The following is a 14,672-nucleotide window of genomic DNA, read 5'->3' on the forward strand; positions in this document are numbered from 1 at the left end:
CAGAAAAGTACTTGGACTTAACAAAAGCTTTAATAGGGTCACATATTGAATTCAAGTCCCCTGCTCAAAAGAACTAGAGTAAGTTATCTTTTACGTATTACTCATACTTACATCCTGTCAATGTCCAAAAATGTTTTGAGGTAGCCTGAAATAATAGACACCTATACAATAAAAACAGTAAAATGAAAAACAGGCCGGGCGCGGTGGCTCAAGCCTGTAATCCCAGCACTTTGGGAGGCCGAGGCGGGCAGATCACGAGGTCAGGAGATCAAGACCATCCTGGCTAACACGGTGAAACCCCGTCTCCACTAAAAATACAAAAAATTAGCCGGGCGTGGTGGCGGGCACCTGTAGTCCCAGCTACGCGGGAGGCTGAGGCAGGAGAATGGCGTGAACCCCGGGGGGCGGGGCCTGCAGTGAGCCGAGATCGCGCCACTGCACTCCAGCCTGGGTGAAAGAGCGAGACTCCGTCTCGGAAAAAAAAAAAAAAAAAAAAATGAAGAACAGAGAAAAAAAAACAGGAGGTGACATGGGAGAGAGAGGAAGGTAGGCAGCAAAGACTGAGACTTACAAGAAAACTTCATCTCTGACCTTCCAGTTCCAGGCAGATAATACTAAAGGGAACAAGATGGTTTATAGACTCATAAGCTGACAAAAGAGAAGTTGCATCAATTCTTACTATGAAACACTCCTAGCAGCCACAGCAAATCTCTAGGATACCACACCAATGGCATCAAAGCAAGAGTATACTTCAGTGATAGAGTGAATTAAGTTCCCTGTTTGGGACCCTGGCCAGGGCTAGAGAAAAGAACTCTGAAATGCAGAGCTCCTCTGTCTTCTCCATACCCATGCGTCCCCTCCCTTTCATTTAATCCACATCAAAATCAAGCCTGCTGTAAATGAAAAACACCTCGACACAGAAGCAGCATTAACTAGTTAAGTTTTATTAATACATTAATAAAATCTAGAAAACCATAAAGAAAATCTGGTCGCATTTTGAAGCCCTCTCCTAAGATCAGATTCCCCAAAAGAGCAAAGTACATGGAGCATATAACAAAGAACTTTTCCTAAATTAAGATAAGAATGCAAGGCCGGGCGCGGTGGCTCACGAGGCGGGCAGATCAAGAGGTCAGGAGATTGAGACCACGGTGAAACCCCGTCTCTACTAAAAATACAAAAAAATTAGCCGGGCGTGGTGGCGGGCGCCTGTAGTCCCAGCTACTTGGAGAGGCTGAGGCAGGAGAATGGCGTGAACCCGGGAGGCAGAGCTTGCAGTGAGCCGAGATTGCGCCACTGCACTCCAGCCTGGGAGACAGAGCGAGACTCCATCTCAAAAAAAAAAAATAAATAAAAATAAGATAAGAATGCAAATCAAAATACAGGCAAAATCCTACTGAGTGAAGCAAAAATTGTAATTCGGTAGCTCATGACCTGACCAAATGGCTATTTTTAATCCCTATAATCATCCAAATAACTAGGAATAGCAGAGAAAATTGTGTCTCCTTTCTACAGAGACACGTGGCTTTAAGAAACTCAGGCACATCAAATTCCCACCTTACCAAACAGATAAATTGGAAAGGAGCTTAATATTTTATTTTTAAATTATTTATTTACCTTTTTATTTTTTACAGAAAGGGTTTCACTCCGTCACCCAGACTGGAGTGCAGTGGCATGATTATAGCCCACTGCAGCCTCTAATCTTGGGCTCAAGTGATCCTCCTACCTCAGTCTCCCAAAGTGCTGGCATTACAGGTGTAAACCACAGCACCTGGCCTTACTAGTTTAAAGAATTAATTACCATATTCCTTAGAACTATATAGCTCCTTTATAGGTCATTCAACATGTGATGCAATTTTTTACAAGTGGTAATTTTTTTTTTTTTTTTTTTTGAGATGGAGTCTCACTCTGTCACCCAGGCTGGAGTGCAGTGGTGCAATATCGGCTCACTGCAACCTCCGCCTCCCGGGTTCAAGTAATTCTCCTGCCTCAGCCTCCCGAGTAGCTGGGACAACAGGTATGTGCCACCACTCCTAGCTAACTTTTTGTATTTTTAGTGGAGATAGGGTTTCACTGTGTTAGCCAGGATGGTCTCCATCTTCTAACCTCGTGATCTGCCTGCCTCGGCCTCCCAAAGTGTTGGGATTACAGGTGTGAGCCACCACACCTGGCCACAAGTGGTAATTTTAAACTAGGCTTCAAACCGTTACACAAAGCCAAGTACATCTTCTCAAGGCACTCTCAAAATTCCATTTACTCCCATTTTACTCTCCAAAATAAAATGTTCGATTGAAACATACTTCACATGACACTTAAAAGATCAACAAAATGCTCCTGAAAAAAAGATCTGAGCTCAACAACTCCATTAATGAGAAAAAAACGAACCAATCGGATATAGTGAAGATGCTGCACATAAAACACAATTATGAAGAATATGAAAGATATTGCCAAAAAGTTGCTTAAGGTTTCATCATAGATACTTGTCGTTAACTCTGAGATAAAGTACATACACATGTAACTCAACTTGTTTAAAAGGAAAAAAAGGGGAAGAAGAAAAGGAACTTCCACTTTAGAATCCACATTTTCAAAGGCCTCCATTATTTATACCATTGCCGGTAAGAGCATTTTTCTCTACTATATTTGCTTGAAAGAATTAAAGGTGTAGGGCTGAAAAGATTCTTAGAAATTATGCAGTTTACGATCCTCAAAGGTGAGAAAAATGAAGCCCAGAAGAGAGGGCCTTCCAGGAAAATTCCAGAGCCGGACGCAGACCCAGTACATTGTTTTTGTTTTTATTTTGAGATGAAATCTTACTCTATCGCCCAGGCTGGAGTGTAGTGGAGTCATTTTGACTCACTGTAACCTCCGCCTCCTGGGTTCAAGCTATTCTCCTGCCTCAGCCTCCTGAGTAGCTGCGATTACAGGCACCCACCACCATGCCCGGCTAATTTTTGTATTTTTAGTAGAGACGGAGTTTCACCATGTTGGCCAGGCTGGTCTCGAACTCCTGACCTCAAATGATCCGCCTGCCTCGACCTCCCAAAGTCCTGGGATTACAGGCGTGAGCCATCGCGCCCGGCCGACCTGCTAAGTTTTAATCAAGTACTCTGCACTATGCAACAAACATTAGGAAGTAATAGAAAAAAAATTAATCTAAAAACCCTCTGGAGAGTCAAAGAATTGCAGATTTAAAATAGCATGAATACTTGGATTCATGGTATTGAAAAAGGAGCTCGCATTTACCCGCATGTACAAACTGTGCCTGCCCACCTCTATCAGAGCATTTTTCAAGCTGTGCTACAGTTAACCATGTATTACCCAAAGCCAATCTGTCCCGGCAGATCATAAGCTCTTAAAGACCAAGACTTCAGGAGAACAAGCAAAGCTTCAGAGAGAAGTGAGCCACCTAAACAGAGTCCACAGCAATGGGTCGGCGGGAGCTGATGACTGGAGGTGCGGGGTAGAGTGGGGGTCTGGGGCAGCGGAGGGCAGAGAAAGCAAAAGGGCCTGCATGACACGCTAGAGGGCTAGGAGCCACAGCTGCGGTAATTAGCTCAGTTTTGTCTCGTACGCCCATTACTCAAACACCATCTCCTGTTCAGAAAGAACTTCAGGTTGGGTATTTGGACTCCTTGAGCCTTCTGCTGTTTGTCTCCAGGATCTTTAACACTCTTAAAAGGGAAAAACTGTCCAGTTCGATTTTGCTTCCTGGGACATAACAGGTTTTTCAAAAGTTTGATGAAAGCATTCACTAAGGAGTGATTCCACTTTCTTTGGTGGCCGAGAAATACAGCGTCTGAGGGGCGGCATCAGGTCTTCCCATTAAGCTGAGGTCGGAGTCTCCCCACCCACGGACCTCACCCTCGCTCTCCCCTCATAAATCTGACCTCTAACTGTAACTGCCTTGGCCTCATTCCGTGGGCGTGGATGCTCCTGCTTGAAACGCATTTTCCAGCCCGTCAAATTCTTGGGAGAGTTTCTTCCACTCTCCAGGCGCTGAGAGCTACAAAGTTCAATCTGGCTTTCCAGATTTTTTTTTTTCTTCCCATTACTAACGGAAGAAATCAAGAAGCGCCGGGCAGAAGGGCCCTGCTCCCTCCAATCAGAGCCCAGCCCGGGGCCAGAGCAGGAAGCGCGGCGGTGGGACGCGCGGTGACAGCCCCGCGCCCCCCGGGACCCGCCGGCCAGGGCAGAGGACGGTGCGGCCACTGCGCGACAGCTCTGGGCCAGCGCCTCTCGCTTCCACCCGCCAGGCAACTGAGAGGATAAATCACGGGGCGCAGTGCGCCCCCACCAACCGCGCCCCCCGCGCACGGACCCCCATTACACGCGCGTCCCAAGCGGGGTCGACCCAGACGAGCCACGGGGCGGCGCACAGCCCCACTCGCAGGGCAGCCGGGACCCACGCGCGCGGGTCCACGCAGCAACCTGTAGGTGACAAAACACTCAGGAAGCCATCATGCGGGGCCGGGAAAGAGCCCCCACCCAGAGTCACGGACCCCCTCGTCCGAGGGTCCGCGCAGTCCCCTCGGTGAGTCGGGCTAAGCAGTCTCGCTACAGGGGACGGAGGGGAGGGCGGCGGAGCCTCCCACTCTTGGTGACCCGGACCCCGCCCCACGAGTGGGTCTTCGCAGGGCCCCCTCTGCTGCACACGGGGACCAGCCACGCCGCGGGAGGACCGGGCAGGAGCCAGCGCCCAGGTCCATGCAGTCCCCTCCGGGCAGACGCGGGGAGCCGGGGAGCAGTGGGGACCGGCCCCCACCCGCAGGACGACCGGGACCCCCTCGCGGGCCCACGCGGCGTCGCAGCAGGCGCGGAGCCCCCGGTGCCACCCGAGGGCGAGACAAAGCCCAGGCGCACGGACCCCGGACCCCGACCCCGGACCCTGCGAAGCCCCGCTCGGAGCCGCCACGCCCGGGGCAGACACCCCCGCCCGGTCCGGAGACCCTGCCGCCAGTCGCGCCGTCTCACCTCAGGCCGCCGCCTCGCAGCGCTCGCTCCTCGCAGCGGCTCCTGGGCCGACTGGAGCGCAGCTGAACAGCCGGCAGAGCCGCGGCCGCCTCAACAATGGAGCCCCGGGGCGGGGCCGCCGCCGCCGCCTCAGCCCGTGTCCCCCGCTCGGGATCCGGCTCGGCTCGCGGAGCTGCAGCCGGCGCGGGGCTGCGGCCGGGACAGACACCGCGCAGGCGCACACAGCCCCGCCTGCCGCCCGCCGTCCCGCCCCCAGCGGAGCCGGGCGCCCAGAGCCCGCCCCCCGGCCAATGGGGAGCGAGCTGTGCGGAGTGGGCGGGGCCTGGGGGAACAAAGGGAGGTTGGGCGGGGCGGCGCTCGAACTGGGCTTGCGGAGTCCCGCGGGAGGACCCGACCCAACAGCCGGCCGGATCTTCGCCTCCTAGAATATCCAGCTCAACGTCTACTTGGAGTCGGCTCTGCAGGACGCGCTCATCTCAAACCCAGAGCTCAGGCTTTTAGGGCAGAGAGCGAGAGGCAGGCTTGCTTTACAGAAAGGGAAACTGAGGTCCAAGGAATAGGATTGCCTGCCGCCCGAAGTCAAGTAGTCCCATTCACTCGTTCATCTTGTAGTCAAACATTTGGAAGCACGTATGGTGGGCGTTAAGAATGAAATAGGGCCGGGTGCGGTGGCTCACGCTGTAATCCCAGCACTTTGGGAGGCCGAGGCAGGCGGATCACTTGAGGTCAGGAGTTCGAAACCAGCCTGGCCAACAAGACGAAACCCCGTCTCTACTAAAAATACAAAAACTTAGCCGATTGTGGTGGCGCGTACCTGTAGTCCCAGCTACTGGGGAGGCTGAGGCAGGAGAATCGCTTGAACCCGGGAGGTGGAGGTTGCAGTGGGCCGAGATCGTGCCACTGCATGCACTCCAGCCTGGGCAACAGAGTGAGACTCTGTCTCCAAAAAGAAAAAAAAAAAAAATTTTAAAGATGTGAAGTAGAAGCAAACTTAGGCCCTCCCTGATGGAGCTCGGCCAAGGAGTACCTGAGATGTCTCTGCATCTCTTTAAGGCCTGATAAAGGGACCAGGAACAAGCGCTAATCACTTCCCTTTCCTGCCTCAGAGCTTTCATGTGTTTGCTGTTCCCCACCTGAAATGCCAAGTACCAATGTATTTATTTATAGAAATGGGGTCTCCCTATGTTGCCCAGGCTGGACTCAAACTCCTGGCCTCAAGCTATCCCCTCATCTCAGCCTCCCAAAGTGTTGGGATTACAGGCATGAACTACTGTCCCCAACCCTGATCATCTTTAAAATCTCTTTCCTCATCTTATTTGAGCTTCCTGCATCATGTGACCCCCCACACACTTGGTTTTTCTGTACCTCCATAGCTGCTCCTCTGTGGGTCCCAGGGACCCACCCCCTTCTCTGCCCAACTTTTACATGTCTGGGCTCAGGCCAAATGCCCTTCCATTCGCAGTGGGCACTGCTACAGGAAATCTCATGCCCTTCTGGGCTTCACAAACCATCCACATGCTCTGCTGCCTGCCAGAGACATCCATCCAAGTCAGAGGCCCAGCCCTGACCTCTCCCAAAGACCTACCTGGACACCAGGGAGGCATCTCAAATTTTCTGCGGGCCAAAACAGAGTGCTTTATCAGTGCCCCAACCTGCTCATCCACATTCTTGTGATTCTCAGTAAACAGCCCCTCCATCCACCTAGCTGCTCAGATGAAAATTTCAAATCCTCCTCCAGTCCTTCCTGCCCAAACCTCTCACACAGCCCTCTGCCTTCCTAGGACGCTGAGCACCCCTCAGTCCCAGCACCAGCTGGGGTGCTGTCTGAGTGGCTGCCTCCCACTTGGCATGAAGCGTGACCTCTTGCCCAGCGCAGTGACTCACGCCTGTAATCCCAGCACTTTGGGAGGCCAAGGGGGGCAGATCGCTTGAGGCCAGGAGTCTGGGACCAGCCTGGCCAATATGGTGAAACTAAAATACAACAATTAGCCAGGCATGGTAATGCGTGCTTATAATCCCAGCTACCCAGGAGGCTGAGGAAGGAAAATTGCTTGAACCTGGGAGGCGGAGGTTGCAGTGAGCCACCAAGTCACGCCACTGCACTCCAGCCTGGGCAACAAACAGAGCGAGACTCTGTCGCAAGTTAAAAAAAAAAAAAAAAAAGAAATGTGACCTCTCTAAGGCAGGGCAGTGTCCCACTCTGATTCACTTCCGTGTGCAAAACAGGACCTGCACCCTGAAGGCACTCACTCAGGGATGCTGCTGGGATGGGTGGATGCACAGGTGAGGTCTTGATAGTGGCTGGGGCTGACCATATCCCCATCTCCCTTCCCAGACACACCTGCACACTCACTCACTCGCACACTCGCACCCACCACTGAAAGCCTGGCCCCTAATCTGATTTGCCTAACAAGGACCCTGATGAACATCACATGCTTCCCTACCTCTCCCCAGCTAGGGCCCCACTGTGTTCTGGGATGTACTCAGGGATCAGGAGAACAAAACCTCAGGGAGTGAAAGGACATTCCAGGGTGCAGGCCTCTGCATCCCCCTCCATGCCCTCACCCCTGCCTAACACACCCTCACCCCTGTACCTGGCCAGTTCCTACCAACCCTTAAAGTCTCACCAAGTTCAGTGGTGGCAGCCACACCCTAAAGTGACTGACCCCCCCTAGTGACCGATGACCTATGCCCTTGTATAATCTTCCTGACCTTGGGTACGAGCAGAACCCGTGACTGTCTTCTAACCCACAGAGCCTCTGGCAAAAGCGATGGGATGTCACTGTCATGGTGCATCACCTTCACACACTAGAGAGAGAGGTTCCACCTGCAGGCCCTGCAGGAGGGAGATGCAATGCCGAGAAAGGACCTTTGGAGGGGCCCCATAGGCAAGGAAGCAAAAAGCTGGGCCCTTGCCAAGCGGGTCCAAGGAAATGAATTCTGCCAGTAACCTCAGTGGACCTGGAAATGGATTCTGCCCTGGTTGAGCCTCAGATGAGGATGCAGCCCAGCTCCTTAGCGTGAGACCCCAAGCAGAGGACCTGCTAAAATGTACTCAACTCCTAGCTTGCCAAAACTGGGTTAAATGTATGTGTTGTTTTAAGCTTCTAAGTTTTTAGTTATTGCCTATGAAGGTGTTAAAATATAAGACAGTAACGTAGGTCCCCTCCCCATCACACACTTTCGTCTTTCTGGTATTCATCACAACTATACTTATTGATTTAAAATCTGCCTCTTGGCTGGGTACAGTGGCTCAGGAGTTCCAGACCAGCCTGGCCAACATGTTGAAACCCCATCTCTACTAAAAATACAAAAATTAGCTAGGCATGGTGGTGCATGCCTGGAATCCCAGCTACTCGGGAGGCCGAGGCAGGAGAATAACTTGAACCCAGGAGGCAGAGGTTGCAGTGAGCCGAGATTGCACCATTTGCACTCCAGCCTGAGTAACAAGAACAAAATTTTGTCTCCAAAAAAAAAAAACAAATTGTCTCTTGCGTTAAGGCCCCATGAGAAGAAAAATGGAAACTCTTACTCATAACAGTGCCCCAAATGCCTAGCACGGTGAAGTTCTAGGGCAGTTGGTCGATGGTGGACGCTGCTGGTTGGAGGGCCCAACTGGCCCTGCCAGCCGCCTTCTCCCTGGTCACATTTCATTATACAGAACAGAATAGTTTCTTGCCTTTCCAGAGTCCCTCTTAGTGGGGATTGGCCAAGCAACACTGTCCTGCCCAGGGAGACATAAGTGGAAGGTGGCTGAGAGGTTTCTAGCCATGGCGTGCTGGGGCAGTTTGAACCAGAACATGAGAGCTGACCGTCCATTGTTTAGGAATTCTGCAGGTTGGTGTTCAACACATGCAGTACTTAAAAATATTAAATAATATAAACTCGCAAATTAAAAAATGCATTAGACTGCGTGCAGTGGCCCACATTGGAAGGCTGAGGCAGGAAGATCACTTGAGCCCAGGAGTTCAAGACCAGCCTAGGTGGCCGGGCGCGGTGGCTCACGCCTGTAATCCCAGCACTTTGGGAGGCCAAGACAGGTGGATCACAAGGTCAAGAGATCAAGACCATCCTAGCTAACACGGTGAAACCCCATCTCTACTAAAAAATACAAAAAATTAGCCGGGCGTGGTGGCGGGCGCCTGTAATCCCAGCTACTCGGGAGGCTGAGGGAGGAGAATGGCGTGAACCTGGGAGGCGGAGCTTGCAGTGAGCCGAGATAGTGCCACTGCACTCCAGCCTGGGCGACAGAGTGAGACTCCATCTCAAAAAAAAAAAAAAAAAGACCAGTCTAGGCCAAAAAGGAAGACCCTGTCTCTACAAAAAATTTTAAAATTAGCTAGGTGTGGTGGTGTGTGCGTGCAATCCTAGCCACTCAGGAGGCTGAGGTGGGAGGATCGCTTGAGCCATCTGTTCAAGGCTCCAATGAGCTATGGTAGTGCCACTGCACTCCAGCCTGGGTGACAGAGCAAGACCCGGTCTCAGAAATAAACATATTTTATATATTAATAAATATATAATAAATATATATTAATATAGACATTTATGTATATAATTATATATTTATATATAAATTTTTATTTATTTATTTATTTTGAGATGGAGTTTCACTCTTGTTGCCCAGGCTGGAGTGCAATGACGCGATCTGGGCTCACCGCAATCTCCACCTCCCAGGTTCAAGTGATTTTCCTGCCTCAGTCTCCTGAGTAGCTGGGATTACAGGCATGCACCACCACACCTGGCCAATTTGGTATTTTTAGTAGAGATGGGGTTTCTCCATGTTGGTCAGGCTGGTCTCAAACGCCCGACCTCAGGTGATCTGCCCACCTCGGCCTCCCAAAGTGCTGGGATTACAGGTGTAAGCCACCATGCCCAGCCTATATTAGATACTTATATATTATAATTATATATATATTAATTTTATATAATTATATGTAAATATAAATGTAAAACAAAGATAATAAATCATCAAAATGCATTATTTCCTGATTATTTGACTCTTACTATGTTCTTGAAGATTTGCATCTCCCACGTCAGTAGGTGGAAATCCTAAATCATGGTGTGCTGCTGACTTCTCTCCCCAATGCCGTAGTCAGCAATGTCATGGTGGTAGCTTGAAATCAGACATAGTAGGAGAATTTATACAGAAATTGGCAACTGTTAAAAATCAGGACTTTCCCTCTCCCTCCTCTCCCCCAAAATACCAGCACACCCCTGATTGTGAGGGAAGTTTTTGCTCTCTTGGAAAAGGAAAAGACACAGCAGACACTGTCTTTTTCTCAGCAGCAGGGATTATGATCATGAACACGGGTGTGATATCTGCAGCTATAGTGGCCATTGTGCAGCCATCTCATACACTACAGGCAAGAGAATCAGAGAGATTCTGAACCTTGCACTATTGACCCAGTGAAACAACACCAGCAATCACCTACCCCCAGGTAGAAAAAACAAATTCCTTTTTATCGAAGCCTCTGGTCATCAATTCTACACCTACAGGATTCTGTAACTGAAGCATGTAGAATTAATATTTGTTGAATTAGTAAATGAATAAACTCGACCTGATTCTTGAACACACACTTGGAAACCTCTCACAACATTCCTGCTGAGACATCCAGTCCTATGTCTACTAGCAAGAAGCTAACCACCCAATGAACCAGTCCAGGCATAGTATGACAGCTCTGATTAGCAGGAAGTTTTTCCTCTTACGAAACTGACATTTTCTTTTTCTGTCTTTTTTTTTTTTTTTGAGACAAGGGCTCACCCTGTCGCTCAGGCTGGAGTGCAGTGGTATGAATAAGGCTCGCTGCAGCCTTGATCTCCCAGGCTCAAACAATATTCCTACCTTAGCCTCCTGAGTAGCTGGGACTACAGGCGCATGCCACCAAGTAGGCTAATTTCTTTGTTTTTATTTTTTTATAGAGATAGGGTCTTGCCATATTGCCCAGGCTGGCCTCGAACTCCTGAGCTCAAGCAATCCTCCTGCCTCAGCCTCCCAAAGTGTTGGGATTACAGGTGTGAGCTACCATGCCCAGCTGAAACTGAAATTTTCTGATCTCTTGGGACCTCAGAAAATAAGTCAAACCCTTCTTTTCCACCATAGCCCTTCTGATGTAAAAAGAGTTTTTGTTCTCTGGAAAAACAAATCAGGGTTTATTGATCCAAGAGTTGGACCGACCCAGTTCGTGGAAACTCCTGACCTAGTTTGATACTATGAAGGACTAGTTGCTGGAATGAGTGACCGACTGGAGACTTATTCCCAGGCTTTGCCATTAACACATCTTTTGAGGAAAAAAAATAATCACGAACTGTTTATATGCCAAAGAAAGCTTCATTTCCATGACACCTTTGATGCAGTCCTCTTCGGGGGAGCAAAGCTCGCCTCTGGCACCTGGGCACCTGGCGGAGATTCTGGGCCCAGTTTAGGATGTGCTGTCAGTTTGCCAGTGCAATCAGAGCTCACAAGGCTGCTGCATGCATTATCGATAACTAATTGATAACCACAGTTATCAATAATTGCATTAGTTATCGATAATGCATGCAGCAGCCTTGCAAACTTTTATTGCCCCACCCCACCTAAAGGCTTAAAACAACTCACATTTATTATCTCATAGTTTCTGTGGGTCAGAAGCTTAACTGGGTGCCTGTGGCTTAAGGTTTCTCCCAAGGCTGCAATCAATCCATGAGCTCGGGATGTGGTCCCACGAAAAGTCTGGACTCAGAGGAATGTTTCCAAGCTCACTCGCATGGCTGTACACAGGCCGTATTTTCTCACCAGCTGCTGGCCTTCTTCCATTGCTGGATTAGTCGATTCTCACATTGCTAGGAAGAAATAACTGAGGTGGGGTCACTTCCAAGAGAAGAGGTTTAATTGGCTCCTAGCTCTGCAGTCTGTACAGGAAGCAAAGCGGCATCTGCTTTTGGGGAGACCTCAGGAGGCTTCCAATCATGGTGGTAGGTAAAGGGGGAGCAGGCACATCACAGGGTAAAAGCAGGAGCAGGAGGATGAGGGGAGAGGCACTGCACCCTTTTAAATGACCGGATTTCATGAGAACTCACTCCTTATCACGACAGTACCCAGGGAGATAGTGCTAAACCATTCATGAGAAATCCGCTCCCCGCATAAGCCAATCACCTTCACCAGAACTCTACCTCCAACACTAGGGATTGTATTTCAATATGAGATTTGAGTGGGAACACACATCCAAACTCTATCAGTTCCTTACTGCATGAACCCTACATAGGGTAACGCACAAGAAGGCAGCCCACCTCCCCTCAGCACAAGCAGGTGGGGCAGCAAGAGAAAGTGCCTGAGATGGAAGCCACAGTCTTCTTATAACCCAGTACTGAAAGTGACATTCCATCACTTTTGCTGTCTTCTGTTCCTTAGAAGTAAGTCAGTAGGTCCAGCCCACACTCAAGGGGAGAAGACCACCAAGGGCAAAAATACTGGTGGGGGGATCATCGCAGGGGCTGCCTGCCACAGCTGCTGAAAACCGGTGTGTAAAAAAAAATCTTGGCTTGACATGGTGGCTCACGCCTGTAATCCCAGCACTTTGGGAGGCCAAGGCGGGCAGATCTTAGGAGTTCAAGACCACCCTTGGCAACATGGTGAAATTCCATCTCTACAAAAAATACAAGAATCAGCCAGGCACCATGGCAAGTGGCTGTGGTCCCAGCTACACGAGAGGCTGAGATGGGAGGATGGCTTGAGCCCCAGGAGGCAGAGGTTGCAGTGAGCTGACACTGTGTGACTGCATTCCAGCCTGAGCTACAGAGCCAGACCCTGTCTCGAAAAGTAAAAATGAAAATAAAAATAAAAAATAAAAAAAATCAGCCAGGCTAGGTGGCTCATGCCTGTAATTCCAGCACTTTAGGAGGCTGAGGAGGGTGGATCACGAGGTCAGGGGTTCGAGACCAGCCTGACCAACATGATGAAACTCCGTCTCTACTAAAAATACAAAAACTACCCTGGTGTCATGGCACGTGCCTGTAATCCCAGCTACTCAGGAGGCTGAGGCAGGAGAATCGCTTGAACCTGGGAGACAGAGGTTGCAGTGAGCCAAGATCACGCCACTGCACTCCCAGTCTGGCCGACAGAGTGAGACTCCATGTCAAAAAAAAAAAACAACTTAAAAGCAGCCATAGAAAACAAACATCACATCATTCTAGGCAATAACCAAAGGAAATACAAGGGATTTCTCATTAGACATAAAGGAAGCCAGCCGGGCGCAGTGGTTCACACCTGTAATCCTAACACTTTGGGAGGCCAGGGCAGGCAGGTCACCAGAGTTCAGGAGTTCGAGACCAGCCTGGCCAACATGGCGAAACCCCGTCTCTATTAAAAATACAAAAATTAGCCGGGCGTGGTGGCGGGTGCCTGTAGTCCCAGCTACTTGGGAGGCTGAGGCAGGAGAGTGGCATGAACCCGGGAAGCGGAACTTGCAGTGAGCCGAGATCGTGCCACTGCACTCCAGGCGAAAGAGCGAAGACTCTGTCTCAAAAAAAAAAAAAAAAAAGAAAAGGAAAGAAAAGAGCCACTTCCTGGCTGGCCCAAAGCAGCTCACGATTTTTGCACTACTTCGTGGCAAACTCTGGTCTATCAGGTTATTATGGTGGTGTGGTGTTTTGGCATAAGTTTGAGAGTAAAAACAATCATGTTTTGGAACCCAGCTCTAACACCTCTGTGACCTTGAGTGTCTCTTTGCTTCTCTGAGCCTCAGCAGCTATACCAGTAAAATATGTATAATATCTGCCATGCTGGAGTTTTCTTAGAATTAAATGACATTGTATAGGTAAATTGCCTATCATGTAGTAGTCACCTCATAGATGTTAAGTTTTTGGTTTTGGTTTTTTGGGGTTTTTTTGAGACGGAATCTCACTGTGTTGCTCAGGTTGAGGTGCAGTGGTGATCAGGGCTCACTGCAAGCTCCACCTCCCAGATTCAAGTGATTCCCGTTTCCCTTGCCCCAGCCTCCCAAGTAGCTGGGACTACAGGCGCCTGCCACCATGCCGGGCTAATTTTTGTATTTTTAGTAGAGACAGGGGTTCACTATGTTGGCCAGGCTAGTCTTGAACTTCTGACCTCAAGTGATCTCCCCGCCTCGGCCTCCCAAAGTGCTGGGATTACAGGCATGAGCCACCACACCCAGCCAAGCTTTTGCTTTTTTCTGGCAAGCAAACTCCTACCCACTCTTCAAGACCCAGTTCAAATGTCACCTCTTCCCCAAAGCTGTCCCAGCTCCTCAGGCGGGCATCTCTGCCTCTCCACCATCTCACAGCTGCCCTATCTTATCATACTTAACACCCCGTACGATCACAGTCTGTTTCTAGATCTGTCTCTCCCATGCAACAGGGAACTCATCCAGGGCAGAGACTCATCCTTATCTTCCTGGCTGGCACCCACGAGGTGCCTGGCTCCATAGTACACACTCCGTGAATGTTTCTCATTTGATTGGAAACAGTTGGGGGTTAAAATGATCGTATGCTGAGCGTTTTTATGCTGCAAACTCACCAGCCTCCCAGCCATCCTTTCCAACTCCCTTCCCTGTTAGCATGGAAGGAGGGACTTCCCCTCCCCAGGTTTGACTTGGTTGTCACTTTCACTGGCCACCGTGTGTTAAACAGCACCTCTCGTCACTCTCTCCCTTATCCTGCATGTTTTTCCATAGCTTGTGTCCTGCACAGGGATCGTCTGTCTGCTCCCC

The 14,672-nt window shown here is 49.9% G+C and overlaps 2 protein-coding genes across 3 annotated transcripts in view; one reads left to right on the plus strand and one right to left on the minus strand.

The window, feature by feature from the left end:
• AFAP1 (actin filament associated protein 1) overlaps positions 1-5,189 on the minus strand; it is a 177,243-nt gene extending 172,054 nt beyond the window's left edge. For both annotated transcript variants that reach the window (XM_030801160.1, XM_030801159.1), the window contains exon 1: positions 4,969-5,189. The gene's annotated coding sequence lies outside the window, so the exon portion shown is untranslated. The remainder of the gene's footprint in view (positions 1-4,968) is intronic.
• Positions 4,457-5,393, plus strand: LOC115831805 (translation initiation factor IF-2). Its single transcript, XM_030801108.1, is given in 2 exon segments — positions 4,457-4,858; positions 4,860-5,393. Coding segments are annotated over 2 exon segments (936 nt in total).
• Positions 5,394-14,672: the final 9,279 nt, after the last annotated feature.

The sequence above is a fragment of the Nomascus leucogenys genome, chromosome 20, assembly GCF_006542625.1.
Source record: "Nomascus leucogenys isolate Asia chromosome 20, Asia_NLE_v1, whole genome shotgun sequence".
NCBI classification, from domain to species: Eukaryota; Metazoa; Chordata; class Mammalia; order Primates; family Hylobatidae; genus Nomascus; species Nomascus leucogenys.